The sequence below is a fragment of the Pteronotus mesoamericanus genome, unplaced genomic scaffold (assembly GCF_021234165.1).
Source record: "Pteronotus mesoamericanus isolate MK-2021 breed Mesoamerican mustached bat unplaced genomic scaffold, CSHL_Meso_final scaffold_99, whole genome shotgun sequence".
NCBI lineage: Eukaryota > Metazoa > Chordata > Mammalia > Chiroptera > Mormoopidae > Pteronotus > Pteronotus mesoamericanus.
In genome coordinates, this window is record NW_026555330.1 from 7528553 (window position 1) to 7556383 (window position 27831).

The following is a 27831-nucleotide window of genomic DNA, read 5'->3' on the forward strand; positions in this document are numbered from 1 at the left end:
TTACCTCAGCATTCCACACACTGGGGCTCCCGGGAGCTGGTTGCCACCCATCATGGGGTCCTGAGAGGACCAAGTCCCTAATCGGTATCAGCTGGCCTGGAGCACAGTGTTGGCCCTCAGGGGAGGAGGCGGTCTGGGCTCCAGGCGGGTGCGCTGGGGTGTCGGGAAGGGGGCTGGTTCTGACTCCTGTTCCTGGGTCCTGCGGTGAGTCGCCTGGTGTGCTGAGAGGATGTCACGGGCTGGCTGCCGGGCTGATCATCAGAGGCCTAGAAGGTTCCAGGACCTCGGGGCAGCCTCTCCAGGTGGTGTTGGCAGCAATGGCACCATGCTGCTCTCTTGGCAACATGGGAGCCCCTGCCCCAGGGCGGGCCACCACGGCTCTAGCTAGTCCAGGAGCCGTCTCTGGGCCTCTGGGCCTCTGGGCCTCGGAGCCTCCTGGGCTCACTCCTGCTCTTCCCGAGGGGCATCTGGCGGCCAGGCCCTGAGGATGGGGCGGAGGATTTTTGTGTGGTTCCCTTTGTCTGCTCTGGACGTTTGATCACTGACCCTGAATTGGAAGTAATTGGCCTTAGACCTGGGCCCAAATATGAGGAATTGGAAGGAGGTGCTACAGGGGGACTCGCTAGGGACATTAGGAATGGAGTCGTGCCTGGGTTAAGGAATCCCAGCTCCGGTCCCTGCAGAGGTCCCCTTGGAGGCAGATGCACCCCGGGGGCCCCAGGCTCTGTGTGCCAGGGCTCGGGAGCTGCTGGACAAGCCCACCTCTCCGCCCGGAGGCCCGAGCAGGGTGGGAGGCTGAGTGCGGGAAGGACTGCATGGGGGAGGGTGGGCCTGGCTTGAGGGCCATGCGGGTCAGGCAAGTCCTGGCTCCAGGTTTTCCTTCCCTCTGTCCCACACCCCAGCCTCTCACTTCCCTCCATCCTCTGGTTCATCTCTCCATCGCCCCCTTCACTGCCCCTCCCTCTTCCTTCTCTTTCCTCCCCTTCATCCTCATCTCTTCCTTTTCCATCACTTTCTTCACTCCGTGGGACGTTTCCCTGAACACCTACTGTGCTTGGAGCTGCTGGGCCCCGGGGGATGGGGGGAGGAGCCAGGATAAATCAGCTCCCTGGGGAGTTTGCTGTGGGGGACGGGGAGCCTCACAGGAGCCTAAACCACCAGGTAAAAAAACGCTAAGTTCCCAAGGAAGAGAAAGGAAGAGCCCTGGGAGCGCTCCTCCCTGCCCCCTCCCAACCCTCATTATTCTGCCAGTTTCTCAGGCAGGAAATGCAGAATGTAAAGAGAAGAGCTCTCACGGTGCTCCCCTCTGGCTCTCAGGGATGCCCTAGAAGGGAAGTGCACAGCCAGCTGGAGCCTGAGCTGGGGAGAGGAAGGGAGGCTGGAGTTCAGCAGGGCCCTCGCCACCCAGTCATTCATTCATGAAAGATCAAGCCCCCCCCTTCCCACCCCGCACCGAGCTAGGCCCAGGCTCTCACAGGGAGGCAGGCAATAAGCAAACGTGCTTTCCAAGGGGTCTCACTGCTGCGGAGAAAATGAGCCAGCTGCAGCGACAAACAAAAACACAGGGCAGGGAGGAGGGAGCCTCGCCAAGGAAGCGAGATTTAAAGCCAGGCTGGAAGGGTGAGGATGCAGCCCAGTAAAGGAGTCAGGGGCAGCTGGCCTGTGTGAGGGATCAGTGTGTATGAGCCACTAATGGTGGAAGAGAAAAAAGGCTCAAAAGGCTGGTGGGCGGGGATGGGGGTGGGTGTGGGGGTGGGCGGAATGCTTTGCAGGGGCAGGAGGGCCCTGATGAGCCTGCTGGGCTTTTATTCGAAATGCAGTGGGAATCCAGCCACTGAAGGTTTCAGCCAGGGTAACAGGATCCGGCTTCCATTTTAAGAAGCTCTCTCCCTGGCTGCTGGGTGGAGCCCAGGGGACCGAAGGGCAGATGGGCCCCAGGGAGACCAGGTGAAAGGTCACGGTGGAGCCCCACTGCCGCGTGGGAGTGAGGAGAACGGAGGGCGAAGATTATGTGAATATATTTCAGGGCCAGGAGACACAGGGCTTTGTTAATGGGTTGGAACGCGGGTGGAAGATATTACAGTGTTTTTTTAAAAACCAACTGATCGTTTTGGCGTATCTGCCCCATTGGACTGTAAGCTCCCTGAGGGCAGAGTTCCTGTTGGCCTTGTTCACTCTAGGTTCCCCAGGACACAGTACAGGCATTTAATGAAGGTTTAACGCATGCACATGGGGAGTGAGCGAATTAATGAATGAGAAGGCAGGCTTAAGGATGACAGGGAGGATGGGGGTAGCACATGAGCGGGGACGACAGGGGGCCAAAGGGCGAGATCAAAGCCCAGGGCAGGGAGGAGGGGGAGGGGCCAGTGAGTGGCACAGAGAGCAGACGGGGGAGGGGGAAGCTGCTTGGGTCACTGTTATCCCCCCAGCATGGAAAACAGGAACCAGAATATAGAAGGGGTTCAATACACATTTGTCAGATGGACAGACGGATGGATGGAGTTGAGAGGAGAGTTTTGGGCTGGAACTGTGCACGTGGCTGTCGCCAGTGCCCGGAAGGTGTTTAAGGCCGCGGGAGTGAACGAGGTCACCTAGGAAGGAGTGTGGAGAGAAAGGAAGGGAGCCCTGCTGGCCAGCCCATGGCCCCAAGCCAGGTGTTGCTGACTTAGGAAGAGCCCAGCAGTGACGGAGTGGCCCTGGAAGCAGGCAAACCCGGCAGAGGGCAGAGGGTGGGGGCTGGTTCCACAGCCCGAAGGGGAAAGGAGGGGAAGCTTCCAGCGCCAACAGAGAAGGCATCTGACCTCCTGACTGGGAGCCACAGGCCTCCCCCGGCTCCAGCTCCTCGGACTGTGATGCCCAGCAGAGGCTGCCCAGGTGGGAGCAGGCACCGGGGTCTCCTGCAGCCCTTCCTGGCCTCTGGAGCCACACGTGTCATCCGGGGCCCAGGGGTGGTTGCCACAGGCCCAGGGGACTCAGCCAGGTCATGGGCCACCTACTGTGTGGGCACCAGGGTGTGCACACACGGTGGCCTGGAGCTGGGGCAAGAAGGCGGTGCTCCGTGTAGGGGAGGTGTGCTGCTAAAGGTCGTCCACCCAGGCCCGGGGTACCCAGGTCCCTCGGGACTAGATGCACCTGCAGTGCCAGCCTCCGCCCTGGCCCACAACGAGGCAGGTCTAGCAGGGACTTCCACCTGCAGTTTAGGATTGTGAGGAAAATCATGCTGGGAAAGACCTCCCCAGAGCCCTGTTCCGAACTGGGTTCTGGGCCTGTCTCCACCGGTAACAAGCTGGGCGGCCCCACGTGCATGGAAGTGGAAGAGGTCTTCTCACTCCACCTTCCGCGCTGAGCAGTTCTCCCCACAGACCCCGGGCACAGCGTCATCCAGCATCTCTCCAAACTGTCAGGATCGGAACTTCTCTGCCCGCAAGGCAGCCCATTCCCATTCGATCATTTTGTTAGAAAGCATCTCTTTTTCAAAAGGCCTGGAAGGACCTGACAGATGTCAACAGGGTCACCTCTGGGGAGGAGAATGGGGCTGAGGGAGGGTGGCAGGGGCTGCCCTGTTCATTGGGTCTGAGATGCTTTTGATACCAGGTGTTAAGTTGGCAATGGCAAGGACAACAAGAAGTAAGGTTCTTCATTTGACCCTGGTCTGCTTTCCTAACATTTCCACTTCCTGGGCCAGGTCTGCTGTCCGGGACCAGAGAATAACCTAAACCCACTTCCCTTCGGATTGTTCTCCTTCCCACCGAGTGTTCTAACTTGGTTTCCCGCCAGGTCCCCACCGGTCATCCCCTTCCAAGCAGAGACAATAAAACGCAGGTTGCAGAAGGAAGAAACCCATTGCCCCCTGAGTTGGGTGTAACCTCCTGCTAATTAATTAAAGAAGCCTGAGGAGACATACTTCTTGCTTTTAGGTGCACGTGTGTGTTGGGCTGGGGTGGGGGTGGGGGAACATGATCCGATCACTCACTTCCTCAAGCCTTTGTTTCTTATCTATAAAAGGGGTTAACACCACCCTTGCCCTGAGGACCGGCTGACAGTAAGAACATAAAAACCTCAGAAAGCACACGTCCTCACCGTCGGGGCTACGACTTAGGTGCCCCGTTCCACTCAGATAGAGAGCTAAGCGACGGGCTGTGGAGCCGGAGTCCTCGGGCTCAGGCCCAGCTTTGCCACCTGTTGGTTGTGCGACCTTGGAGAAGCGACCTGACATTGCTGGGCTGTGTTCTCCTCGGTGAGATGAGGATGACGACACCACCCACCAGGAAAGCATTTGCAGGAGCATTAGAGGTACGGCCCAGCGCACCATAAATATCAACTCTTTGCTATTATTACCCTGGGTCTTACTCCTTCACCGGGAAATGAGGGCATCCCCGAAATGAGGTGAATTCATGGCACCCCTTCAAAAGGTGAGGCACCCCACCCAACTGGTCGTCTGTTATTGGGGTGGGTTGTTCCACAATCCCCCCACCCCGTATTTGTCAGCAATGATGAAGCAGGCAGTGCACTCAGGGCTCGACGGGTCCCGCCTCAGCGAACCCGCCCAAGGGCTCCAGGGTGTCCGCAGCATCATTGCTCCCATTTTACAGATGCGGAAATAGAGGGCCACACAGCTGCAGTCATTTGCCCAGGGTCACACAACTAGGGAGTGACGGAGCCAGGACTCGAACCCCAGTCTCTCCGACTACCAAAGCTGGTCTCAACCACCAGGGCTCCTGCCCTTTTTACCAGTTTCCTGGCTGGGGCTCCCTCCAGCTGCGGGGACCAGAGGAAGCCAAACCTGGTCCTTCGTGACAGCGGCCTGAAGTTTCTGGAAGGTGGGAGGAGGGACACTCCTGCTTCTCACTGGGCTCTCTGCCCTCCTGCACAGGGCCCCTCCGGTGTCACCGAGACCCCAGGGGCATCTCCTTAGGTCCCTGCAGGACCACCCTGGCATTTGGTACCCTGGGCTGCTTGTTTGCTGGGTTCTCGGCCCCTGATCATGCAATGGTTGCACATGAGCCACACACACACACAAAAAAGGCAAAAAAAAAAAAAAAAAAAACCCAGCCATTTTGGACGTGGGCCCTGATGCGTAATATCATTATGGAGCCAACCGAGTATCCCACCCCATTATCGCCCGCCAAGCTTCTGCGAGGCAAGCCTGGCTGCAAATGGCTCTCTCCTGTCTTGGGGGGGTGGAAGCCCCACTTGCCCTCCACTGCCGGAGGAGAGATTTTATCTTTAATTGACGACTGGCTGCCTGCCACGCCTCGCCTCTGTGGGCCCAGGCTCCGGCCGATTTCCCCTTCCGCCTCAGGAACAGGCTTCCCTTTGCACCTTCCCTCCCGTCGGCTCTGCTGTCCATCCTCCCCTTGCTCTCCGGTGCGCCCTTGTCCTCTCCTGGTGTGGCTGGATGTGGAGGTGGCAGGAGCCTGGGGACAGACGCCTGAGAGCTCCAGGACAGGGCTGGGGCAGGGACTAACGCCCTCGCATCCCCTGCACAGTGCAGAGAGGCGAAGGGCCCCGAAATAGAGGCTACCATTATCCCCATTCTATAGACAGGGAAACTGAGGTTCCTTGACTTGTCCCAGGTGACCCACTCAGCAAGTGGCAGGTCACGACTTTAACCTGAGGCCCTTAGGACTCTGTTGTGCCTGGAGTAGGAGGAAGAAGCAAGACCAGAGCAAGGAGGACAAACGTGCACCCGGGCCTGGATACATCACAGGGCCCAGTGCAACCGGAAAACCCAGGGCCCCTTCTTCAATAATTATCACTCCTTTCAAGACGGCGACAGCGGAGAATGTGGGGGCCCGTGTGAGCAGCTGCCCAGGCTCCACGTCCGTGAAGCCAGCCCTGCGTGTGGCCCTCCGAGTGTGGCACTGAGGGACCACACTCGGTCCCTGACTGTCCCTTCCCACCACCCCGCCCTCCCCTCTCTGGGTTCTGGCCGTGTTCATTCCCCGGCCCTAAGTGGTCCCCGTTGTGTCACCAGTCCCTTGCCGGCCTCGCTTCGTCAGCCATCCAGGCATCTCAGCGGCTGCGGCATCTCCAGGGCCCTGGCCCACATAGAAATGGTGCGATCTGAAGAGGAGGGGAGGCCCCCTCACCAGCGAGCAGGGGTGCAGTGGATTTCCCTACACAAACCACAGCCGTGGCTTCCGTGGGATGGCAGGAGGTCCGACGGCCGCGGTGGGATCCGAACGGTGCCCACAGGCCAGGGGCCCTGCTGAGCGTGTGACCTTGGGGAGCTCACTTTTCCTCCCTGAGCAGCATGTCCCGCTTTACAAGGACGCATGCTGGTGGGGGCGGGCCTGGCACAGGAGGGTGTGGCCTGCCTCAGGTGTCCGGAAGGAAGCCCAGTGGGGCCCCCGCAGACCCAGAGCCCGAAAGGAGAGGCGGAGGCAGGCGCTGAACAGCAGGAGCGGCGGGACGCTCCGGGTGTCTTTATTGAGCATGGAGCACAGCATGACAGTCGAAGGCATGCAGACAGGGCGCCAGGGCGCCAGGGCCCCCGGCCGAGGCTTGCCTCAGACACGCGAGAGCGGACAGCTTTAGAAAAGGACCGACACCGGGGAGGCAGGGCAGGCTGGGAGCGGGGCGGGGGGGCCGAGGGAGGGGCAGAGGCCGAGGTCGAAGGGGTCACCTGGCCTCTGCTATTGCACGCGTCCTCTGGCCACCGGCCAGGAAGTACAGTATTGCAACTGGTCTCCGCTCGCCCAAGGCTTCCCCTTCTCAGACCCCTGAGCCCGATGGGCAGACAGACCCCTTCCCTGCCCGTCTGCCCAGCAGCATCTTTAAAAACAGATGGACGAGGGAGACAGAAAAATCAAAAATTTTAAAAAAGACAAAATGCCCCCTCCGTCAAGGACACAGGGAAGAGGGGGAAGGGGGAGAAGCTGCAGAGAAGCCCCTGGAAGTCCCCCCACAACTGGGGCGTGGGGTGGGAGGTAGAACCCCAATCTGGGGTGGGGTGGGGCTAGTGGGGCAGTGACCCAAGGGGGCGATCTGGCCTTCCACAGGCCACTGGCCCACAGGGGACATACCCCCAACAGAGTCTAGCCTGGGACCACCCAGCTGGACTGGCAGTTCCCAGGCCCACTTCTCCTAGGACACCCCCCACACACGTACAGCAGAAACAGGGAATCAGTCAAGGGAAGGGGATGGGGGTCCGGGGGAGGGTCAAGGGCTTGGGGAGACAGCCGAACAAAGACAGACCACCAATAATAGCACGTGCACTACACACAAGAGTATAGTATGTATGAATATAGATACTATATGTGCATATATATCTCTTCAATGTACAACAGAACAAAACATCAGACCCGGATGGCTCCGGGCCCCGAGGGTCACACGGGAGGTTTCCATCAGTCTTGTGCAAACAAGGATATCTGAGTCTTCCCCAGCGAGAGATTCTTGCCTGGGTTCCAGAGTGTCCCTAAGCCTCTGGCTTTCTGTCTGTCTGCCTGTCTCTCTCACGTTGGTGCCGCTTTAAGAGAGGGTGAGGACTTCAGCCTGGGCATAGTTGGACGAGAGGGCGTCTTGGCAGGTCTCTGTTTAAAGAGCACAGGTGTGAGACACCGGGACGCACGCTTTCGGCTCAACATTGCCTTCTGGGGGTGGAGGGCAAGGAGTTCAGCAGAAGGGAGACAGAGAATGAGATGTTAGAAGGAAGGCGGCTGCCGACCCACAGGCCGAGGGCTAGTGAGTAGGCCAGGAGCGGAGCTGGGCAGCGTGGGGACCCAGGGTAAAGAGGCCAGGGATGGGCCAGGGGATGGGGTAAGCCCCTCTGTCACCCCTCTGCCCACCCAGCTCTGGGCCGAGGTGACCCCCAGGTGGTGTTACAGCTCATCGCCATACCTGCTCGGGGAATGGACTCCAGGAACCACTAGCCCAGGTCTTCAAAGCTCCAGCGCAGTGGAGAGAGGGGCCCCCGCTGTGCGGCCTGGCGTGAGGCAGTGGGGGAGGTTCCTGCTTGGCCTGTAACCCACAGGCCCTCACCCCAGCTGCTGCCTGCCCCGCTTGGGCTCCCCCCACATGGCTCCATCTGCCACCACCACCTGGGGCCCTTCTGCTGTTCCACGGGGCTGCCCTGGCCTGCCCCGCCCCCCCTTCCTCAATCTGGCAGGGGCAGAGCCCGTCTGGCTGGAGGGCAAATGCTGACAGGCAGGGTCAGGAGAGAAGGCCCGAAAGCAACCCCCCGAATGAGCCCTTCTGGGCATTCCACTTCAGCCTGCGATGTCGGTGGCCTGGGCCTTCCCATCCACTACCTTCCCAGCATGGGCACAGGCAGGACAGGCAGGGAGGCTGCTGTGGGTGCAGGGACTTTGGAAGGTGATGCTCTCTGCCAAGATCAGAGGCTCTCCCTCGACCCCCACACTGCCCCCCCTACCCCGCCCCCGGCAGCAGGGGCTCCGGGCTGAACAGACACCTCCGCCTCTGGCTCCAGCTCACAGCCACTCCTCTCAGAAGCCCTGGGGGTGAAAAGGGGCCCCGTAGGGTCACCAGCAGCCCTGGTACAAGCCAGAAGGTAAGGTTAACAACTCCTACCAGGCTGCTTCCCTGCTCTGCGAGGAGGCGCTGGGCCCCAGCTATAAAGGAAAGGCTTCTAGAAGGCCAGTACAGGTCCAAGTTAAGACGCAAGGCGAAGTAAATTGCGCTCTCAGGTTGTCGGGGAAGGGAGAGCCTTCCCGGAAGTGAGAGGCTTAAGGCCTGGGCCAGCCCAAGGCCCTGCAGGCACGGGCTCCCCAGTCAGAGCTGCAGAACCTTCCCCGGGGCCCCGGGAAGGCCGATGTCCTGAGAAGTAGAGGGGCGGACAGCCTACTCGGCTCCCCCATGAGCTAGGTCCTGGGTCTCTCCCACGGAAGCCAGGGGGCCAGGAGGGACGTGCGGGAGCCTGCTCCCAAGGCACTGGGGGCCCCAGCCTGGCACTCCTGCATCATGTCGCCCGGGGACATCTGTGCCCACCCCGGGGGCGCCGTGAGCATGCCCGTCCCTGTGGGAGGGAAGGAGGCGGTGGGCGCCGTGGAAACCTGGGCTCCTAACAACGTGAGGGCTGCCACCAAAATAGCCGCCTCTGTTCCCCGAAGCAGAAATGCAAGTCAGGGGAGAAAATAGCTGTGGTGCTCGCGCTAAGCCAGTCACCTAGCTCCTCACGTCCCCGCCAGAGCCAGGCCCCGGTGCCAGGGAGCCCCGCGGGGGCAGGACTGAAGCTGTCCTCACCAAGGAGCAGCTGGGCCCTCGCACTCGGGGGTGAGGGGAGAAGCTTCCTGGCATCTCCATCCTGATCCACAGGGCTTGCCTGTCCCTGTCCCTTAAAGGGACCTGTCCCTTCTTGACAGAGGTCGCATGGATACCCCTGTATCTTCTCAACTCTTAGCAAGATGCTTCATTCTGAGAGAAAGAGGGAGACAAGCCCCAGAGACCACAGCGGCGCTGGGCCATCCCAGCTCCCGCCTGAACAGACCTTTCTGGAAGGCACACTGCATGCCTGCCCAAGGCTGAAGAGGACACCGGCTGAAGAGGGGTGCTCCCTGCTCTCCATGGGGGGGATCTGGCCTCCTGCCAAGTTCGCCCTTCGGGTAGCCCCCTGATTTCCCAACATCCTCCCGAATACTATCCCGCCATCCCTCTCTTTGCCCACCCAGAACGAAGCAGCTACTGCCTTTACTTAGTCATTCCCTCAACAAAGTTGCATAATCTGACTCTAAAAATGGCCAGGCGCACGGCTCCGCTGTCAAGTCTCATTCCCATCAGGTGGATGAGGAAGCGACGCCCCTCCATCCCCGGGCTGCGGAGGGCCTGCCTGAAGGGCCCTGCTCTGGGCCCCACTGAGGGTGGGGCCGCTGGGGCTGGCCCTCCCCGGGAGCGGCAGGGTACCCGGGCCAGAGCGGCGGGGGCGGCATGGCTGTCCCCACACCACCCCTCAGCGGCCCCTGCTCAGGGTGCACCCCTGCTCTCACAATGACTCACAAATCTGTTGTGCTCCTGGGCTCGTTAGGTAAATGAATACACTTAATTATAGAAATTAGATGAGTCTCTGGTTCTGGCAGCAATACAGAGCGCAGAGGCTGGGTGGGAGCGGCAGGCGACGGGGAGGCTGGGCTGGGAGTGTGAGGCTGTGGAGAGGGAAGAAGAAACTCGCGGAAGCAGAGGAGGAAGCAGCGTGGCGAGAGGGGCCGAGGCTCGGGGCGCAGATGGGATGCTGGGCCCCGCCGCCTGCGGGCGTTGCCAGAAAGGAGGGCCTTCCCGTGCGTGCCCAGGCTCTGGGGACCCCACCTGCGCCCCAGGCCAGAGCTGGAGAACAGCGGCCTCTTCTCCAGGGGTGGCACTGCTCCCCTCAGCAGAAAAGGCCCCTGGACGCCAGCCGAGATGCCCCATGGGGCAGCCTCATTCCTTGCTGGTCTGGGTGTGGGATGGACAGACAGACAGACAGAGACGTTGGTTGCAGGCCGTTTGGTTACTGGTTGAAGGCCACAGGGAATGGAAATGTATTTGCTGTGACTGAGGTGGGACTGTGTGGGGGAGGCAGGGCTCCCTGAGCACTTTGGGGAGCTGGGTGCTGTGCAGGAGAGGCTCAGGGGCCTCAATTCTCTTGCCTCCCTCCCGGGGTGGGCCCGCTTGTAAATGCAGGCCCAGAGGTGGGAGGGCCAGGACGCAGCTATGGGACCAAGCGCCCGGGGGGCGGGCTGATGAGGGGGTGAGGGGGGAGGGAGAACAGGAGCTTTCTTGGAGGGTAGGGCGAACTGTATCGTGGCGCCAGTGGAGACAGCCCCAGACTGGTTCCAGCCGCTCCCGCTATGTTGTTTAGACTCCTGGACTTTTCACAGCCTTGGTGAAGAAAAGGCACAGGGGTCAGAGGGCACGCTCCTCACCTGCACGGCTCCAGGGCATCCACGCATCCACGGGCCCTGCAGGGCTGGCGGCTGGGAGGGGCTGGTCTACCTGGGAAAGTCTCCCTCACTTTCCCTGGTCTCTGGGTCACCTGGGCTCCTGAGGACGGACTCCAGGGCCACACGGCCAGCTGACCTTTGCCCTGCTGTGTCCCCAGCTGAGTTCCCCTCCAGCTGCAGGAAGACCCCAGCACCCTCCGGTCTCAGCCCTACGGAGCCTTAAGGAGCCCCTGCCTCCTCCTTCCCAGGGAGGCCACTGACGCGTGTGCGGCTACAGGCTGACGGGGGTCTGCGCCGGTGGCTGGAGGAGGCCTGCGCCCACCCACTCCTGGTCCTAAACGAAGCCTGAGCGCGGAGAAGTGAGCGCGGCAGAGTCTGGCACAGGGAAAAGTTGCCGAGCGCGCGCTGCACGGCCTGTTTCCCGGCAACCCACCTGTTCCCTCTCGAAGGTTACGCTAATTGGCTGAACAACACGGTTGTTGCCAAGAAGCGGTGTGGAGGCATCTTGAAAATAGAGCAGCCAGGCCCCACAAACACCCAGAGGATCTGGTGGTGGGACGCAGACGCCACGCAAGCCCACGCGGGACCCCTTCCCCAGGGCCACCTGCTCCCCGCACCTCACGGTCCCTCCCGACGGGCACCCTCACAGCCTCTTCCACTGCGTTACTTCCACTGAGCCCCTCACAAGGCCGGGAGGAAAGCAGGGCCGCCCAAGTCCTACACGAGGGCAGGGTTCCCTCCTCATATTCTGGGCTGGCCACTTAGTACGCGCCAGCCAGAGCAGGGTCCGGGTCTGACCAGGAGGCAGTGGGACCGCTGTGTATTTGGGGCGGGGAGCAGGAGAGAGAGATACTTCCTGAGCCAGAGGACTGGGGCACGCAGAGGCCAGGGGTGGCCAGAGGGACGCAGGAGAGGGTGTAGCGGTCTGAACACAGCCACCACCTGGCCTTCACCTGGGCCCCCCGGGCCGTCTCCTTCCAGCTGCCAGATCGCAGCTCCTGCTTCCGACACCCACAGGACTGATGCTGCCTTATGCCTCTCAGGCCTGGTGAGGGTCGGGGCACCCTGGGGATCCTGTGGGAACAGTGGCCCAGAGACAACCAGGGACAGGGGCCTGGGAAGGTGACTCTGGAGGATGCATGGCTAGACAGGCCAGGGGACATCCTTGGGGGTACTGGGACATCACAGGGTATTTTTGCAGCAGCCACTGCCCCTGCCTCATTCGACCCTGACTTGGTCTGGGGTTTGGGGACAGCGGAAAGTGGCAGGGGGATTGGGCCGAGGGAGGAATCGTTAAGAAGTGGATCAAGAACCAGGGCAAGGCTTTGTTTCACGGGAGTCAGAATTGATCCTGAAACCACACAGGGTGTTTAGGGAGGCGAGGTCACACAACAGGGCAAGAAAGATAGAAAAAGTGATGAGGGACTGTGCAGAGGAGCATCTGGTCTCCAGCCACGACTGGCCCCCAGCCGCCCGTGATCACTCCTGTGCCCCTCGCAGGCCAGGAGCCCTGGCACCGGCGCCCGGGCCTGTGCAGGCCTGGGGTCTGTGAGGGCATGGCAGCCTCCATGACAGGAGGCTGTGGGTGTCCCCCTGCGCCCTCTAAGCTCTTCAAAACACACCGCTGAGGGGACCCACTCCCTGCCCACCCCACCCCTGGTCACCCTGCTCAAGTCACATCCAGGGGCTGGCAGAGCTGGGTCGGCCCCTCCTGGGCTCCAGGCCCCTGCATCAGGATGGAGGAGGAGGAGGAGGAGGACCTCCCGAGTGTGGCTGGGAGTACTTCCTGGGGGAAACCTTAGCTGTGTGTAAGGCCGGCTGAAGGGAAGACGGGCCAGGGCCCGGGAAGCCAGGCCTGATGGTCTCAGCAGGAACCAGAGGAGGAGAAGGTAGCCACATGGAGGGGCGGGCAGGGACCCTGATCCCAAGTCCCCTCATGGTCAGTGCTTGTCTTTCCTGTGGGCACCTGGGGAGCGGGCCGTGTGCCCCTTCTGAGAATGCGACAGGCCCTTCTAAGGAAATCAGGGACTGGGAGATCGGGGAGATCATCCTAAAAGTGGGGGCGCGTCCAAGGCAGAGGAGATGGTGGCCACGGCGTCAGCGGGGGAGGGGACCTCAAGCTTTGTGGGGGACACTGAGGAGCCCCAGCTCCGTGGGGGCTCCCCCCCTGCCCTGCCTGGGGAGCCGTACCTTTCCGGACACGACCATCAGCACAGGCATAGTCCCCCGCGCTGAGCAGGAAGCAGGCAGGCGCCTTCTTGTTTCTGTCCCGGGTGCCGGAGCGGCGCAGGGCCCGGCGCTCCTCGGGGCTAGGGGCGGAGGCCAGGGGCTGGGTGAGGCCGGCTCCCTCCTCGTCGGACAGCACCGCGTTGGCTTCGCCGTTCTGCTTGGAATCTAAGGGGTCAGACAGAAAGGGCGCCTCCGTGTGAGGGCTGCCGGCCTTCCTCGCGGGGCCACTTGGGGTGGCTTAGATCCCAGAGGAGGGTGTCGCTTCTCCAACCTGAGGAGGGGGCCCAGGGAGTGGGCCTGGCCCTTGGGGGCAGGATGCTGGCCTCCTCCCCAGCCTTGGTCGAGCGTCTGTCGGGGAGAGAGAGGCCCTGAGCAGGGACACCCCAAGTCGGCTGTGCTGCCCCGTGAGCTCGCCCCCAGGCAGGCGGCGGACCCTGCTTCCTCCTTGGGTCTAGCTCAGGCTGGCACTTGATGAGTGCACAGCCTTAGAGAATGCCTGGCTTGCTGGGGTGGCAGGTGGCCCTGCGAAGGTGACACCAGCAGAGTGGCTTCCACAGCTGTCTGCGGGACCACCTGAAGGCAGCTGCCCTTGGTCGCCAGGCGTCCGAGCTGAAGGGCTCTCTGAGCTTGGAGCTCCCCCGGGTCTAGGGCCCGCGGGGGTGGAGAGGCTCCAGTTCGGCCCCCACAGCTGTGGGCTCCTCACCCCAGGCTCCTGCTCCCTCAGGCAGCGGCCCTGGTGAAGCGGAGCCCTTGGGTCTGGAGGAGGGGGACCACTCACTGGCCAGCCGTGGCCTTACTGTGGCCACGCAGGGAGGGTCAGGCCAAGGCATGGCTGACGGCCACAGGTCACTAGCACTGCCTGGGCCGCCGCCTCTGGGGTCCCTCCCATCCCACATGAATCCCTGAGCCCAGGACTCAGTCTAGATTGTGCGGCACAGAGGTGGCTTCCCACTGCTGTTAGGCTGTCACGCGTGTTAAGCCAAGAGACAGCAGACTCGGCCAGGTGGGGAGACGTGATTCATGTGCTCCTGCACCTCAGAAGAACAGCTGGGCACCTCTCCGGCTAATAATGGCAGTGTCTGATATTTGTGAAGTGGTTTTAATGTCTCAACGGACTTTCGTTTCTGTCATTTATTTGGGTCTCATCAAAGGCCTGGGGGTAGGGCATTAATATCATTCCCATTTCACAGGCGAGAAATCTATGCCCAGAGCGGGCAAGCGACTGGCCTCAGGACACACAGCAAAGTGGGCAAGATGAGATTAGAAACCTAGGCTCCTACTTTACAGCTCCATGCACGGCCCACCACGGCCTAAGTTCAGTGGGAGACTCACTCCACAGGCCCCGACGCGCAGGGAGCAATCAGAGAACCAAGGGATAGAAAGAGTCGGCCTCTGTGCCATCCCCTCAGAGGCACAGGCTACCCTTTGGGCAGCCCAGAGCACTAAAGCACAATCCCAAACTCCTAGGGCGCGGATCGTCTGGGGACGCCCTCAGCCACTGCGGGAGAGGCGGCCTTCCTTCCCGGCCCCCCGGTCTCACCTGCCCGCTTCCTCTCGACCACGCCCTCTTCCTGGGCAGGGGGGCTCGTGTCACTGTAGGTGCTGTCCCGGGGCGAGGTCTCCTCGGACTTGCAGTAAATGGGAGACTCGAGCTGGGGCGGCCGTGGCACGTGCTTCTTCCGTTTCTTGGGCAGCTTCTGCTTGGCCATGGCCAGGGAGTAGTACATGCCGAAGTTGTTGACAATGACGGGCACGGGCATGGCGATGGTGAGCACCCCGGCCAGCGCACACAGCGCCCCGACCAGCATCCCCGACCACGTCTTGGGGTACATGTCCCCGTAGCCCAGCGTCGTCATGGTGACCACCGCCCACCAGAAGCCGATGGGGATGTTCTTGAAATCGGTGTGGTCATTGCCCCGCGGGTCGGAGGGCCGGGCGCCAATGCGCTCGGCGTAGTAGATCATGGTGGCGAAGATGAGCACGCCCAGCGCCAGGAAGATGATGAGCAGCAGGAACTCGTTGGTGCTGGCGCGCAGGGTGTGGCCCAGCACCCGCAGCCCCACGAAGTGGCGCGTGAGCTTGAAGATGCGCAGGATGCGCACGAAGCGCACCACCCGCAGGAAGCCCAGCACGTCGCGGGCCGCCTTTGACGACAGGCCGCTCAGCCCGACCTCCAGGTAGAAGGGCAGGATGGCCACGAAGTCGATGATGTTCAGCAGGTTCTTGACGAAGTCCAGCGTGTCCGGGCAGCACACGATGCGCACCAGGAACTCCAGCGTGAACCACAGCACGCACACACCCTCGATGTAGGTCAGGATGGGCTCAGTCTCCACCTCGCGCCGGAAGTGCACGCTGGTGGTGTTCCCCACTCGGTGGATCTCCGTCACGTTGCGGTCGATGTTGAAGGCCTCGTGGGTCTCCAGGCAGAAGGTGGTGATGGAGACCAGGATGAAGAAGAGAGAGGCAAAGGCCACCACCTGCGGGTGAGGTAGAGAGTGGGGGCAACTGTCAGACAGGGATGGGGAGACAGGGACCTCTGCTTGCACAGGGTGGGGACATGGGTCACCAGGCAGTCCACTAGACAGATGGTGAGAGGTGGGATTAAAGTACACAGTCAGGAGCTACAATCCCCCCTCACAGGATTGCATTCATCTCCTTGGGCGCTTTAAGGCAATATTTCCCAATCATTGTCACGATGCCTGGAAGTTCCAGGCTGACGTTGGCTGGAAGCAACTGCCTAAAGCTGCCGGCCCTGCTCACTGCGTAGCTCCGCCCCCTCTAACCCAGGTGTGCTTTAAGGCCTCTCCAACTCTACGGGTGTGTAAGTCACTGGGATCTCGTTAAGATGCCATTCTGCTTCCGGAGGTCAGGGCAGAACCCGTGACTCTGCACGTCTAACAAGTTCTCGGTCCACAGACTATGCTTTGGAGCCCCTGGGCTTTAAGGCAGTGTTCCTGCAAGTGGGACCCTGGACCGGCAGCCTAGCATCACCGGGGAACTGGTTAGAAATGCAAATTCGCAGCCCGGACCCCAGCCTACTGAACAGAAATGCTGGAGTGGGGTGACCAGCATCTGTTGTGACACTCCTTCCAGGTAATTCTGAGGCACACACATTTTGAGGTCTGCTGCATCATGGGAAATGCCCCGAGGCAGGAGGCTGGAGGGAATGACCCTGGGCCTTGTTCTGCCAGCTGAGCCTGCTAAGCTCCGGCTAGGACCCACCTCCAGGAGCCCCAAGTCCAAGTCCCTCTTTTTGCCTCGCACCTTGGGACGTCCCAGCTGACCGCCCCGCCAGTGAGAAGCGCCTGAAGGAAGACATAACGCTCCGTGGCAGGAGACGGGGTGGTCCGCCCAGAGTAACCATCCCCACCTCCCAAGAGCTGACATTCCCTGGACCCTGAGCTTCGAAGGAAAAGAAACTGCACCTACTAGGCGCAAAGCGCGGCAGCAGCGGCGGGGTCTCAGCTGGAGCGAGAGCGGCGGCCCAGGGCAGAGGAGCGGCTGGGTTTAAGTGCCCAATCACTACGAGTGGCGATGAAATGCGTGCGTAATAGCGCAATTACAGGGCCCTCATCTGTTATTCATGGATACCATTCACCACTGTCAGGGCACCCGGAGTGGGGGCCTGGGGCCCGTGATGCAGCCCGTTCTGCTTGGTGGGTGGGGGTGGGCTTCCTCCCCGCGCCCAGGGCCGAACCAAAGTCGGTGGGTGAGAGAGGACACGATTCCACGGTCACTAGGCACCCCCACGTCTGCCCTGATGCCCGCTTCCCGCCCCCCCCGCCCCCCGGCCACGGCCACGGCGTTGCACTGTCTAATGACACCTCTCAGAGCTGCTCTCCTTCCTGGGACTCTGCACCAGGAGGGGGCGGTGTGGGGCACACACCTTGCTCTTACTGCTACAAAACACCAGTGGGGGACACAGGGAGGCAGGGACAAGGCAGCAAGCAGCAGCACGTCTGGGGCTCCGGAGCAGCGGCGAGCCTGAGGGGCACTTTGGGAACCCACGCGGGTCAGCTGTCTATTCTGTGCCAGCCCAGTGGGGCCTCTGGGTGTGTTGTCGCCTCCCGTCCTCCCAGTGACCCCGTGAAGCAGGCCCATCACTCCGCTTTACAGGAGACACTGAGGATCAGAGAGGTAATACACCTGCCTAACATCCCACAGCCCGGAAAGGGTGGAAACGACTTGAACTCAGCACTGCTTCTCTTTGGAGGCCGGACCTGCTCCTCACACCCAGCTGCACGTCCTCCAGGGCAGGGCTGATCTCCGGCCCGGGAGAGCCTCCTCTGCAATGTCCTCCCTCTGCAATGTCGACGCTGCTCCCAGCCAGCTCCCTGATGACAGCGTCGCACCTCGGAATGTGGGCCTCGGGCTCCGGACAGACACCCTCCGCTCACTGGGACTTATTTACACTCCAACGCGGATGGGCTGATGGGACAGAGCTCGGAAGCAGGGTGGGGCGGGTACTTCCCCCACTTGACAACTTTGCTGGAGCTTCTCCTGCCCCCTCCCCGACCCCGCTCCCCACTCCCTACCCCGTGAAGGTAAACATCAAGCTTTCTCCCTGGCCTCACTCTCCCTCCCCTGAGAGAAACGGTCTGTCAAGGCAACGCAGGCCCGTGCGGGCACTGCAGGTGGCAAACAGCCGCGGCCTCTGGGCTCTTTGTGCCAACACGAGATGCTGCCCAGTGGCCAGTGCTGCTGGGAACCCACAGGACGGGCACTGCCCCTCCCCGCAGAAGCAAAGGCGGGCTGGGGTAAGGGGTGGGGACAGCACGTCCCAGCGGCCAAGGAGCGTGGGAAGCCGCACTTGCTCCCTCCAAGGGAGAGCCAGCCAGGAGAGTTGGCCCACCTGGGAGCGCAGTGTGAAGGTAATTAGTGATTTGGAAAAACAAGTTCAGGAAGAGCTGCCAAGGGGTGGAGCAGAGGGGGGCAGGGAGCGAGGGCCATGGGCCTGGGCCGCTGCCACCTGCAAGGTCAAGGGGCCTGCCTCGGGGCCTCGCTGCTGCTCCCCCAGGGCCCTCCTGCGCCGGGTCCGGTGAGTGCAAAGCGCCCCTCCGGCACTAGGGTTCACCCCCGAATCCCCACAGTGTTCACTCACTTGGGCTGTTTCTTTTTTAAAACTGAACTGTCCCATCTCGTCACCCCTTCCCCTCACCGCCACCTCTCAGAAGATGAGAGCAGATGAAGGGTAGCCACGTGTGCCCATTTCTCAGGGGCAACAGAGGCACCAGGGAGGGCAAAGGGCTCGCTCAGGCCTCCTGCCTCTCAGCTCCAAGCTCTCTCCAGTTCGGCCCCCTGACCAAGCACGAGGGGACAGTCCACTCCTCCTGGGAGACCACTAGCGGGGCCTCCGTCTCCCCTGCCTCCACTCCAGGCCTGGCGGCAGGTGCCAGGCAGGCCCAGGGAGCCTTCGCCCCTGCGGAGACGGGCAGACCTGAGGCTGAGCTATGACGGGGCAGGGATGTGGACGCCGGCACGTCGCCCTTCAGGGCCCCAATTACTCTTTTCTCCCCTACGTCACTGTTGGAAAAGAATCATTTGGTAAGTGGGGGCCCCGCCAGCCATAGGGGCTTTCGCCAGGCCCTCCTCTCCGGTGCCAGGCGCAGTGTCTTCCTCTCCTGCTCTCCTGATCAGGGGCTTCCCGGGGCAGAGAAGGGCCCGGGAAGGAGGCAGCAGCGCCCTGGTGGGAGGTCAGGGCCTCAGGCCTCCCGTCAGCCCCCACCGGGACATCGTGCTCACTGGCAGCGTGCGTGACAGCTTCCTTCCCCCTCGGCCCCTACCCGAGGGGACGGCGGGCCTCGGGGGACCCATGACAGAAGGCAAACGAAGGCTCAGGAGCCCTGGACTCACACCACCTGAGTTCCTCATCCTGGCCCTGCCAGTCGACCAGGTAAATGGCGTCCGTTGTGCCTGTCTCCTCCCGACACAGCGGGCATAGTGCTAGCACCCACCTAGTCTGCCACCGTGGGGCTAAGTGAGCGTCTGCATGGCGAGCGCCTGGCGCACAGAAGTGCTCGGTAAATAAACGGTGCCTGAGCTGAGGTGTGGGGGCCCCCTGGGCCCCACGTGCGCCTTCTGAGGGCGAGTTGGAGCTGACACCAAAAGCATCACCAGGTCCTGGCCTTTTAGAAGCGAAAGGGATTCCGAAGGCCACCCAGTTCACATCCCTTCCTGCTGTTTTACAGGTGAAGACACTGAGGCCTGGGGAGAAGGGACTCACCCTGGTTCCCGTGGCCGGAGCCGTGGCTCTTTCCACCACCTGAGGACTCGGGGCACGGCTGCGCGGGAGCTCGGAGCTGCCCCGGCGGGAGGCCGAGGACACTGCCCGTGCGACCTGGCCGGGCGGGGTCAGCTCCTCTCCTTCCCGCTGGGCAGGGGCAGCACCTCACCACCCCCCCGGGACAGGGGGGGCCTCGGCTCTGGGCAGGAGCCCCTGCTCCTCCAAGCTTCCTGCTCCCCGCGGGCCCCTCCCGTTGGCGGCCTGGGCACCCTCCTGTCCCCAGAACCCCAGGTATTTCAGCTACTGGGCCAGCGCTGTGAATGGCCTCCTCCACTGAGCTCATCCTGGGACTGTCCTGGATGAAAGGGGAAAGTCACACACTTTTGGGTGCCAGTTGGGCTCCACGACTTACCTCCTCTCCTGGGGGGCCCTGGGCAAGTTTCTTTGCCTCTCTGATCTTTGTTCATAAAATGGGAAGCAGGCGTTTCCTACTAGGCGCCTGACACTGTTCTGGGGCTGAGGAACGACAGGACACAAAACAAGACGTCCCTGTCCTTAGACCTTACATTCTAGTGGAGGGAGACTGTCCACAAATAAAAAAGGAAAATACACAGCATGTCAGATGGATGGTGTGAGCATCAGGGAGGAAAGTGAAGACAACAGGGGTAAGGAGTATGAGGGCGGAGGAGCGTCTTCAAATTGGGTGGTCCGGCCAGGCCTCAATGCCGAGGTGACACCCAAGCAGAGACTGAGGGAGTTATGAGAGGGTCCAAAGGCACGGAGAGGCACAGGGAGCAGGCAGGGCAAAGGCCCTGGAGCTTCGGGATGTGTGATGCGTTGAGAGGACGAGGGTGGCACTTAGCTTAGAGGGCTGTTTTGAGGACGAAAAGAAACAGTATTTGTAAAACTCAGCACAGAACCTAGAGTGTCTCAGGAACCTGGCCCAGGCCAGAGGATGGCGAGGAGGTGACAGACACCCGTCACTGGAAACTGAATACACCGGTGAGGGCGGGGGGGAGCCCAAGGAGACAGATGGACAGATAAACATAAGGAGACGCATGCCCGGGAGCCTATATTAAGGATGAAGTGTAGGAGAAAAGAAATTTGAGAACACAGCCAAAGACACTTGCAGAGAGAGCTCTGTGGGGACGAGCTGAGCCTTCTGGGGAAGCAAGATCCCAGAGCCCAGGGCGGGCTAGGAAGGAAGTGGGCAGCCTGAGGGCTGAGGGGAGGAAGGAAGGGAGCGGGCGTCCGCAAGGCAGGGCACCTCCGAGCTGCCCCGGGCTCCCGGGGGGTGGGCCTGCCCTAGGAGGCCCAGGTTCCAGCCCAGAGACCCCCATGCCCCTGGGCAGGATCTGGCCCTGGGCCCCCCACCCAGAGCCAGGACCCACACGGGTTCCAGGGTCCAGAGCCAGCCCCTACCTAGACCCACCGCCTGTCAAGCCAGCGCTTGGGGCCTCTCAGGGCCACCGAGCTGCCACCTACAGCCAATGAGTGTCCCCCCGGGAGGAATCCAGCCCGGCCCAGACAGCTGGCCTAGAGCTTCTCCAGCCAAATGGCGCAAATGGTGCCCATCCGTGTCCCAAGCCGTCCTCCCTCTGCTCAAGCTCGTCCCCTGGCCAGAAGCCCCCCTCTTCCCTCACTCTGCATGGGTAAACACCACCTACATTGAAAACTTATTTATTTATAACCTGCCTCCTTCTAAAAATTCTCTAAGGGAGCTAAGTCATTATCCCGCGGGGCCTCCCCGGTTTACCTTCCACTTCCTCATGGAAGCTTCCTCGCACACCACCCCCAGCCCCGTCACTTCCTCCTCTTGCCTCCAACTGAACTTCACTTTTGAAGAGTACGGGAACACCACCCCTGATCTATCTTGTCTCATCATTGCTCTATCTTGTCACCTAATTTCCCCCAACTGCCACCAGCTGACCCCAACCTGGCTCTTTTCAGACACAAGCCCCGTCTCCGACTCTTCATATTTACAGAGCCCTGCTTGGTGTCAGGTGTAGTAAGTGCTCAATAAACGTTTTCTGAAAGAGAGGAGCCATGAAAGCTGCCTGCTCCTTCCCCTGGCCCGGGGAGCCTGTAATGAGGAGAGCGGGCCAGCCCCTCTTCCTGGGGCCAGAGGTGACGAAGGAGCACCTCCAGGAATGCCGCTGAGCACCTGGGCTCTCAGGCTCTGTGGCCACATCTCCTGCCTGACGGGACCCTTGCCAGAGGCCCAGTAACTGTCACCCAGCCTGGAAAAAACCCCCGCAGGGAGCTGGGCAGAGGTCGTGGCTGGCGGGCCATGCAGGCACAAGAACGACCTGAGTGCGCTGGCACCCAACATCCCAGGCCAGCGCTCTCTGCGGAGCCAGGGAGGGGTCTGCTGGCTGCCTGTCCCCAAGGCCCAGCCTTGCCTGCTCCTCCCCTGACTCTCCAAAATAGCCCACGTTTATGTTATCCCCTCCCCCACTTCACACCCAACCCAACCAGTGACAGAAACACCTCATCATCCGGAGACAAGATGTTCAATAGGCAAATGTTGGGCCAGAGAGAAAAACACAAAATCAACCCAGGAGAATATGGAGGCTGCCTCCTGGCAGGCGAGGGGGGGCGGGGGGCTGTGGCCCTTGGCCTGGCGCCCCTCCTACCCCGCAGCGGGCGCAGCAGCTGCCCCAGGGCCTGCCGGCACTGCCCTCCCGGGGGATTGCAGAAGGCCGGGCGGCCGGCACTGGGCTCGGCCTGCTGGCTCTCCATAGCCTGGGGGAGGGACCAGTGACTCCTGTCCTCAGTCCGAAGCCTGTTATCCTACCAGCCAGCTGGTCCCAGGCGAGGCCCGGCCCGAGGGCCTTCAGCAGGGGCGAAAGCACTGGGCCCTGCACTGTCTTTCTAGGAGGCCTTGGTTTCCGTCCTCAGCCTGGGCCCGGGATGCCTAGTCTCCTTGCTTCTTGTCCTGTGCAAGTCCTACAGTGAGAAACAACAGAGCAAGCTCAGACATGGCAGTTCTGGGGGTGGAGGAGACGGGAGCTTTAGCGTGGAGGGCGAAGTGAGGGAAGGCGCAGCAGCACAGTGGAGGGGCCCCTCGGCGCCCTCGCACGTCCAAGGCAGCAGCCCCAGGAGGCGCTGGGCAGCAGCGAAAGCAGGCGTGGATTCTCAAGATCCGGCTTAGGGTCTAGCTGACCACTGAGTGGTGACCTTGAACGAGCCCCTCTGGGCCTCGGTTTCCTTCTCCGTAAACTGAGGTTAATAATCCCTGCCTGACACAGTCCAGGTGAGACACTCGAAGAAAGTAGAGGTGACAACACCCAACACACAACACAACAAACGCTTCACCAACGTGCAAACCCGGCTCCAGCTGCCGGTGGGGCGGCGGGATCCTGCGCTCCAGGCCCTCGACGTAGAAGGGAAGCCTCCTGGGGAAACTCAGTCCAGGTGCTGATTTAGCCGAAGGACTATCATCCTTAAGAGTGAGTGAGGCCAGCCCAGCCCCTGGGACCTCCGCAGACTGGGCGTGAGGTGGGAAGTGCCCCGGGTCCCAGGCTTCAGGCCTCCTGTCCACCCTCAGAAAAGAGCGAAGACCCGATTCTGCTGCTCTGGATGCTGCCGAAACCACCCCTGGTCTGTCTCTCTGGGACTGGAAAGCCACCTGGCTGTTGCTGAGCCCCTCTCTGCCTGGCACTGAGGACAGTGGGCAGGTGGGGACAGGACCAGCATGCCCCGCGGGCCTGCTCCCAGGTCAGACCAGAGAAACGGAAGCACAGCACCGCTGCCCATGGGCCCAGCCTCAGTGCAGGGAACGGATGCACACGCCCTGCCTGGCCTGGGCCGGGCTGGTAGCTAGGCAACAGGCTCCCGCAATCAGCTCGCTTTGCCTCCCGCTGGTATCTGGTTCTCTCACGCCACAGTGCACTACTCACACCAGACACTGTGGGCGAAGAGGTGCCCGAGGCAGAGCCCTGCCGGCCCTCCGTGAGACCCCGCGGCCCCGGGCACGGCCTCAGGCCCCAGGCCCCTGCCAGGGAAGGCAGCACACAGACCCAGATGACAGAGTGGGGCGGGCCCAGCCCCAGAGCCCTGCTCCTCAGACCCTCAGGCCTGGAGGCATAAGAGAATAAGTGCCTTTAAGATGTCACCATCTGCCCCAGGCTTTCGGACGTCGTCCATGGGAGGTATAGACCCTCAAGAACGCCTCCCACGGCAGAATGAGAAATGAGCCGCCGCTCCAGTTAGTGGGAAATACGTGTTGTAACGGGAGGGGCGGTGGCTTCGGGGTCGGGAGCCCTGGCTTTGAGCCACAGCCCGCCACTGTGTGATCTCAGGCAGGTTGTTTGCCTTCTCACAGCCTCCATCTACTAAACGAGGATAATACCTCCACTGTAAATGTATTGGGAGGATTAGAGATTAGTGCAAAAGTATACGCATGGAGTGCTCAATAAATAGCAGTTATTAGGTAATTAAGAAGAAATTCTGTATCTTCATTTGAGTCCCAGGAACAGCTGAAGGCCCGCCTTTGCCTGGGCCCCTTCGCAGAGGCCAGGGCTCTTTGGCAGGGGCGCCCCCAAAGTCCCAGACAACTGCGTACACCGGTCTCAACGACCAGAAGGCCGGAAACCCACGGCACGTTGTCAGCTCTGCTTAGTTCGGTGTCTTTGACACGACACTGAACGGCTCTACCCTGGTCTCTGCATCGCTTCAGTGGGGAGAGGGACCCCTGGCCGGCCCCGAACTTCCCACCTTAAATTAACCAGAATGCCCTGGCTGATGTGACTCTACACCAGAAGGGCAAAGGACGCTGGGCTCCTGGAGGACTTCGAGGGGCTGACCGGGCTCTGAGCTTACTCAGAGCCCCCTGGCTGGGCCAGTCTCTGGTGAGTTGAAGAGTAAATAAACTCACTGATAGTACGGACCCTTAGAATCCAAGAGGGAAGAACCTGAGAAGGTGCAAAGTCCCCCGAGAGCCCGGAGAGCTCAGGAAGAGGGCCTAGCTCCCCTGACCCCTCATCTCACCCCGGCCTCCCTGGCTTGTCCCATCTCCATCAAGCTAAATCTGCCTCCCCTCCCACCCCGACTGTGGAAGAGCCTGAATGATCTGTATTGTCTCTGCCCCCCAGCGCACACAGACAAGGGGTGACACCAGAGGCTCAGGGAGCTCACAGCAGACCCAGGCCGGGGCATGACCATGCCCTCACCTTCGGCGCTGGCGTGGCAGCTGCAGGGGACGGAACAAGGACAGTTGACCTTAGCTTCACTCTCAGCCCTGGAGAAGGTCCCAGCCTTCCAGGGGCAGCCCTGGGACACCTGCAGCCCCAGCCTGGCCTGCCACGGCCACTGAGACCTCTGCTCCTCCCTTGCCTTCCAGGAGGAAGATCTACCTGCCCTGGTTTAGCAGGCCAGCCTGGCCCCGCCCTGCACCCCGTTTCTGCATCTCCCGCCCTCCCCTGGAGGGGGTGCGCAGGGAAATTCTTCCTTCCCTGGCCAGCCAGCGTGAGGCCCAGCTGGGGCAGGCAGCAGGGCTCTGAGACTCATTAGCATGACAACTGGGGAGGCCAGAGGTGACAGAACCAGCTTCCACAGCAGGAGGCCCTCCCTAGGCTCAACACAGGGCATCCCAGACAGACCCCAGCTTCGGGCTGCCAGATCAGACACCAGCCTCAGGGCTCTCTTTTTCAGAGTCCAAAGCCATCCTTCAGGGCTGCTTCTCAGCTGTCCAAGCATATCTCCCCCACCACCCCCTTCCCCCGCAGGGAGGGCATTTAGGGAAACCGACTTGACTCAGGGAGGGAGCGGTGGGAAGGGACTAAGTTTCCCCCCCCCCCCCCCCCCCGCCCACCCCTTACACCCATTTCTGCAGAACCCTGAACCAGGACTTTCTGGGAAGCCAAGCAGTGCTGCAGCAGGAGGAAGCGGCAACAAATCTGGGCTCGTCACCAGGCGGCCTGTGGCCGGCGAGTGGCCGTGGGAGCCTGCAGGGCCCAGAGACACCAGGCCCTTCCTGTCTAACTCTCCCCTCACCCCAGCAGAGGCTGGGACATCCAGGGTGTCCTGGAAGCCACAGGGGCAGGCATCTCGTCACCCTGAAAAGAGGCCTCTCCCAAACTGGGATCACAGGCCTGGGGACTGGTCCCAGCTCTGCCTTTAATGAGCAGAAGAGGCCGAAGCCCGGGTCCCCCTCTCTGACTCCTCACTCCTAGAGCTCTGAGCTGCAGGAGGGTTTAAATGAGGTGGCCCCCCTGGAGGCAGCTAACCAAGGGCGCACACGCCACAGAGCAGGCGCTGAACACTAGTTTTCTTCCCCTCAACCCTGCCTGACCTGGGCAAAAGGCCTAACTGCAGCTCTCCTCCAGGGCTTGACCCCGTGGAGGAGCTGGGGTGAAAGAAGACAGGGGCCTTTGCAGAGAGCAGGTGGGGAAGAGCCCAAGGCAGGGTACCCCCACTTGCTGGGAAGGGGTAAAGCAAAGCAGGCTGGCCTGAGTAGTAAGTCAAGTGTGTGCCATCTCCTGATGCATGTGCAGGGGAGAGGGCGGGGGTGTGACGCTCCCCCGGGGCCCACGGAAAACAGGGGAAATGGGGAGGGAAGTGGTGGAAATGTCAGTCCGTTTGGGTCAGGATCCTCCCTGCCTCTATCTACCCCGGCCCGGCCCCCTGGCAGACCTGAGAGATGGCCCAGGCTCCTGCCACTCACCCTGGCCGCCCTGGAGGAGTAGGGATCCTCGAAGAGGGCCCACATGCGGGGCTGCCAGCCACGGCAGCCCCCGGACCCGGCGCCGGGGCCCGCGCCTCCCTCGTGGGGCCCCAGGTGTTGCAAGGCCAGCTCCCGCTCCTCGTCGCAGACCTCGTCACCCTGTCCCGCGCCACCGCCGCCTCCGTCTGGGCTCTCGAAGATGTCCAGCGCCTCCTCGGCGTCGCGGTGCTGCCGGTAGGTCATCCAGCAGCAGGGCTCCACGTCGGTTTCGTCGATGCCCCAGAAGGTGAGCTCCTCCTCGAAGAGCGGCCCGCACACGTCGGCGGGGCAGTGCAGCTTGCCCGTGCGGTAGTAGTTGAGCACGTACGCAAAGACGCCCGGGTGCCGGTCAAAGAAGAACTCGCAGCCCCCGCCGCCGCTGCTGCCGCTGCTGCCCGCGCCGCCGCCATCGGACTCGGGCCGGCCCCCGCCGTCCGGATCAGCCAGCCAGGCGAGGCGGGTGCCCGGTAGGGTGCGCAGGGTGCTGCGGTAGGTCTCATGTCGCGTGCCGCCCACGTTGATGATGATCTTCTCCGACGCCTCGCCCTTGGCCATCTCCTCCTTCAGACATGTTTTGGACGGAGGCTTGTTCCCCGACTTGCGCCCGCGGTAGGAGGAGACACACACCGAGCTGATCATAAGAAAGCGCTGCGGGGCTTCGGCTTGGGGCGGCCGCTGCCCTCCAAACACCCTTCCCGAGGCGGCAGCGTCAGACGGGGGAGGGGGAGGAGACGACTAGGAGGCAGGAGGCGGCGGCAGCCCCCTCTGCGGCGTGGCCCTGCCCCTGCCTCCCCCCCGGGGCGCGGAGCGGGAGGAGTTGGGTGCACAGGTGGTTGGGGTTTGGGCAGGCAGCCCAGGGAGGGAGGCAGAAGGGGTAAAGGACAGCCGAGAACCCCAGCGAGGGGCCGAAGCGGGAGGTGGAGCAGGGGCAAGCACACACACGCTCCCCCGCTAGGACTGGACACTCAGACGCTCGGCGCCCGGGACACGCCCCCACTTTACCCCCCAAAAGGCGAGGAGGAGCAGTCTCGGCGCACCGCGAGGCTCCGGGGCGCGCGCGCGCTCACACTCACACGGGCCGCCCTCCGGCTCCCCGACCGCGCCGAGCCCCGGGAGCGGCCGGCTTCCCCGCGGTGGCGGCGGCAGCGCAGCAGCAACAAGTCTTCCGACCGGCTGCCGGGGCCGGGCCGACGCTCTCACGGCAGCCGGAGCTCCGCGGGCCCGGGCTCCGTGCGGTCAACACAAGGCGGCGGCGGCGGCATGTGGCCTCTTTCGCTCATTCATAAATCCAGCGCAGGGTACCGAAGGCGGGCGGGGCTGAGCGGAGCGCGGCGATCAGGCGGGTGGGGGCTGCGCAGGGCGAGGCGGCGACAGGAAAACAAGCGCGCCCGCAGGAGCGAGCCTCGGGTCCTGCGTCCGCGGCTCGGCAGAGGCTGGGAGAGGCGCTGGGCTGGGTGCTGCGCGGCGGGGGCCGCGCTGGGGGAGGAGGGGGGCCTCAGACGGGGCGTCCTGGCTGCGCCGAGCCCGGGGGGCGGGGCTGCTCCGGGGAGATGGGGTCTGGGCACCCGCGAAGGAGTCTCCCTGGAGGCGGCCGAGCGGCCAAGGACACCTGCAGGCTTCTCGGGCTGCGCCGAGTGGGAGCCTCAGCGCAGCGCCCCGGCACCGGGCTCCTGTGATCTGGCGGCGCTGGGAGCCATGCCATCCACGCGTCTGCCCATCTCCGAGCGGGGTGCTGGCCTCGGCTTGCGGCAGGGGGCGGGCGAGAGGTGGCCTAGCGGGTGGGAGGGGAGCGCCTCGGC

The 27831-nt window shown here is 62.3% G+C and overlaps 1 protein-coding gene across 4 annotated transcripts; it reads right to left on the bottom strand.

Moving 5' to 3' along the window:
* Nucleotides 1–6405: 6405 nt before the first annotated feature.
* Nucleotides 6406–27172, bottom strand: KCNC4 (potassium voltage-gated channel subfamily C member 4). 4 transcript variants are annotated; one of them, XM_054564713.1, is made up of 5 exons: nucleotides 25994–27172; nucleotides 14644–15580; nucleotides 13065–13268; nucleotides 7843–7927; nucleotides 7484–7535 (listed from the first exon to the last, which is right to left on the bottom strand). In XM_054564713.1, the coding sequence occupies exons 1-4, from the start codon at nucleotides 26669–26671 to the stop codon at nucleotides 7884–7886; spliced, it is 1863 nt and encodes a 620-aa protein (XP_054420688.1). In that variant the 5' UTR covers nucleotides 26672–27172; the 3' UTR covers nucleotides 7484–7535; nucleotides 7843–7883. The 4 variants fall into 4 exon arrangements, with proteins under 4 accessions (XP_054420686.1, XP_054420687.1, XP_054420688.1 ...); XM_054564711.1 differs by lacking the exon at nucleotides 7843–7927 and having other exon boundaries at nucleotides 6406–7535; XM_054564712.1 differs by lacking the exon at nucleotides 7843–7927 and having other exon boundaries at nucleotides 7455–7595.
* Between the last annotated feature and the right edge of the window lie 659 nt (nucleotides 27173–27831).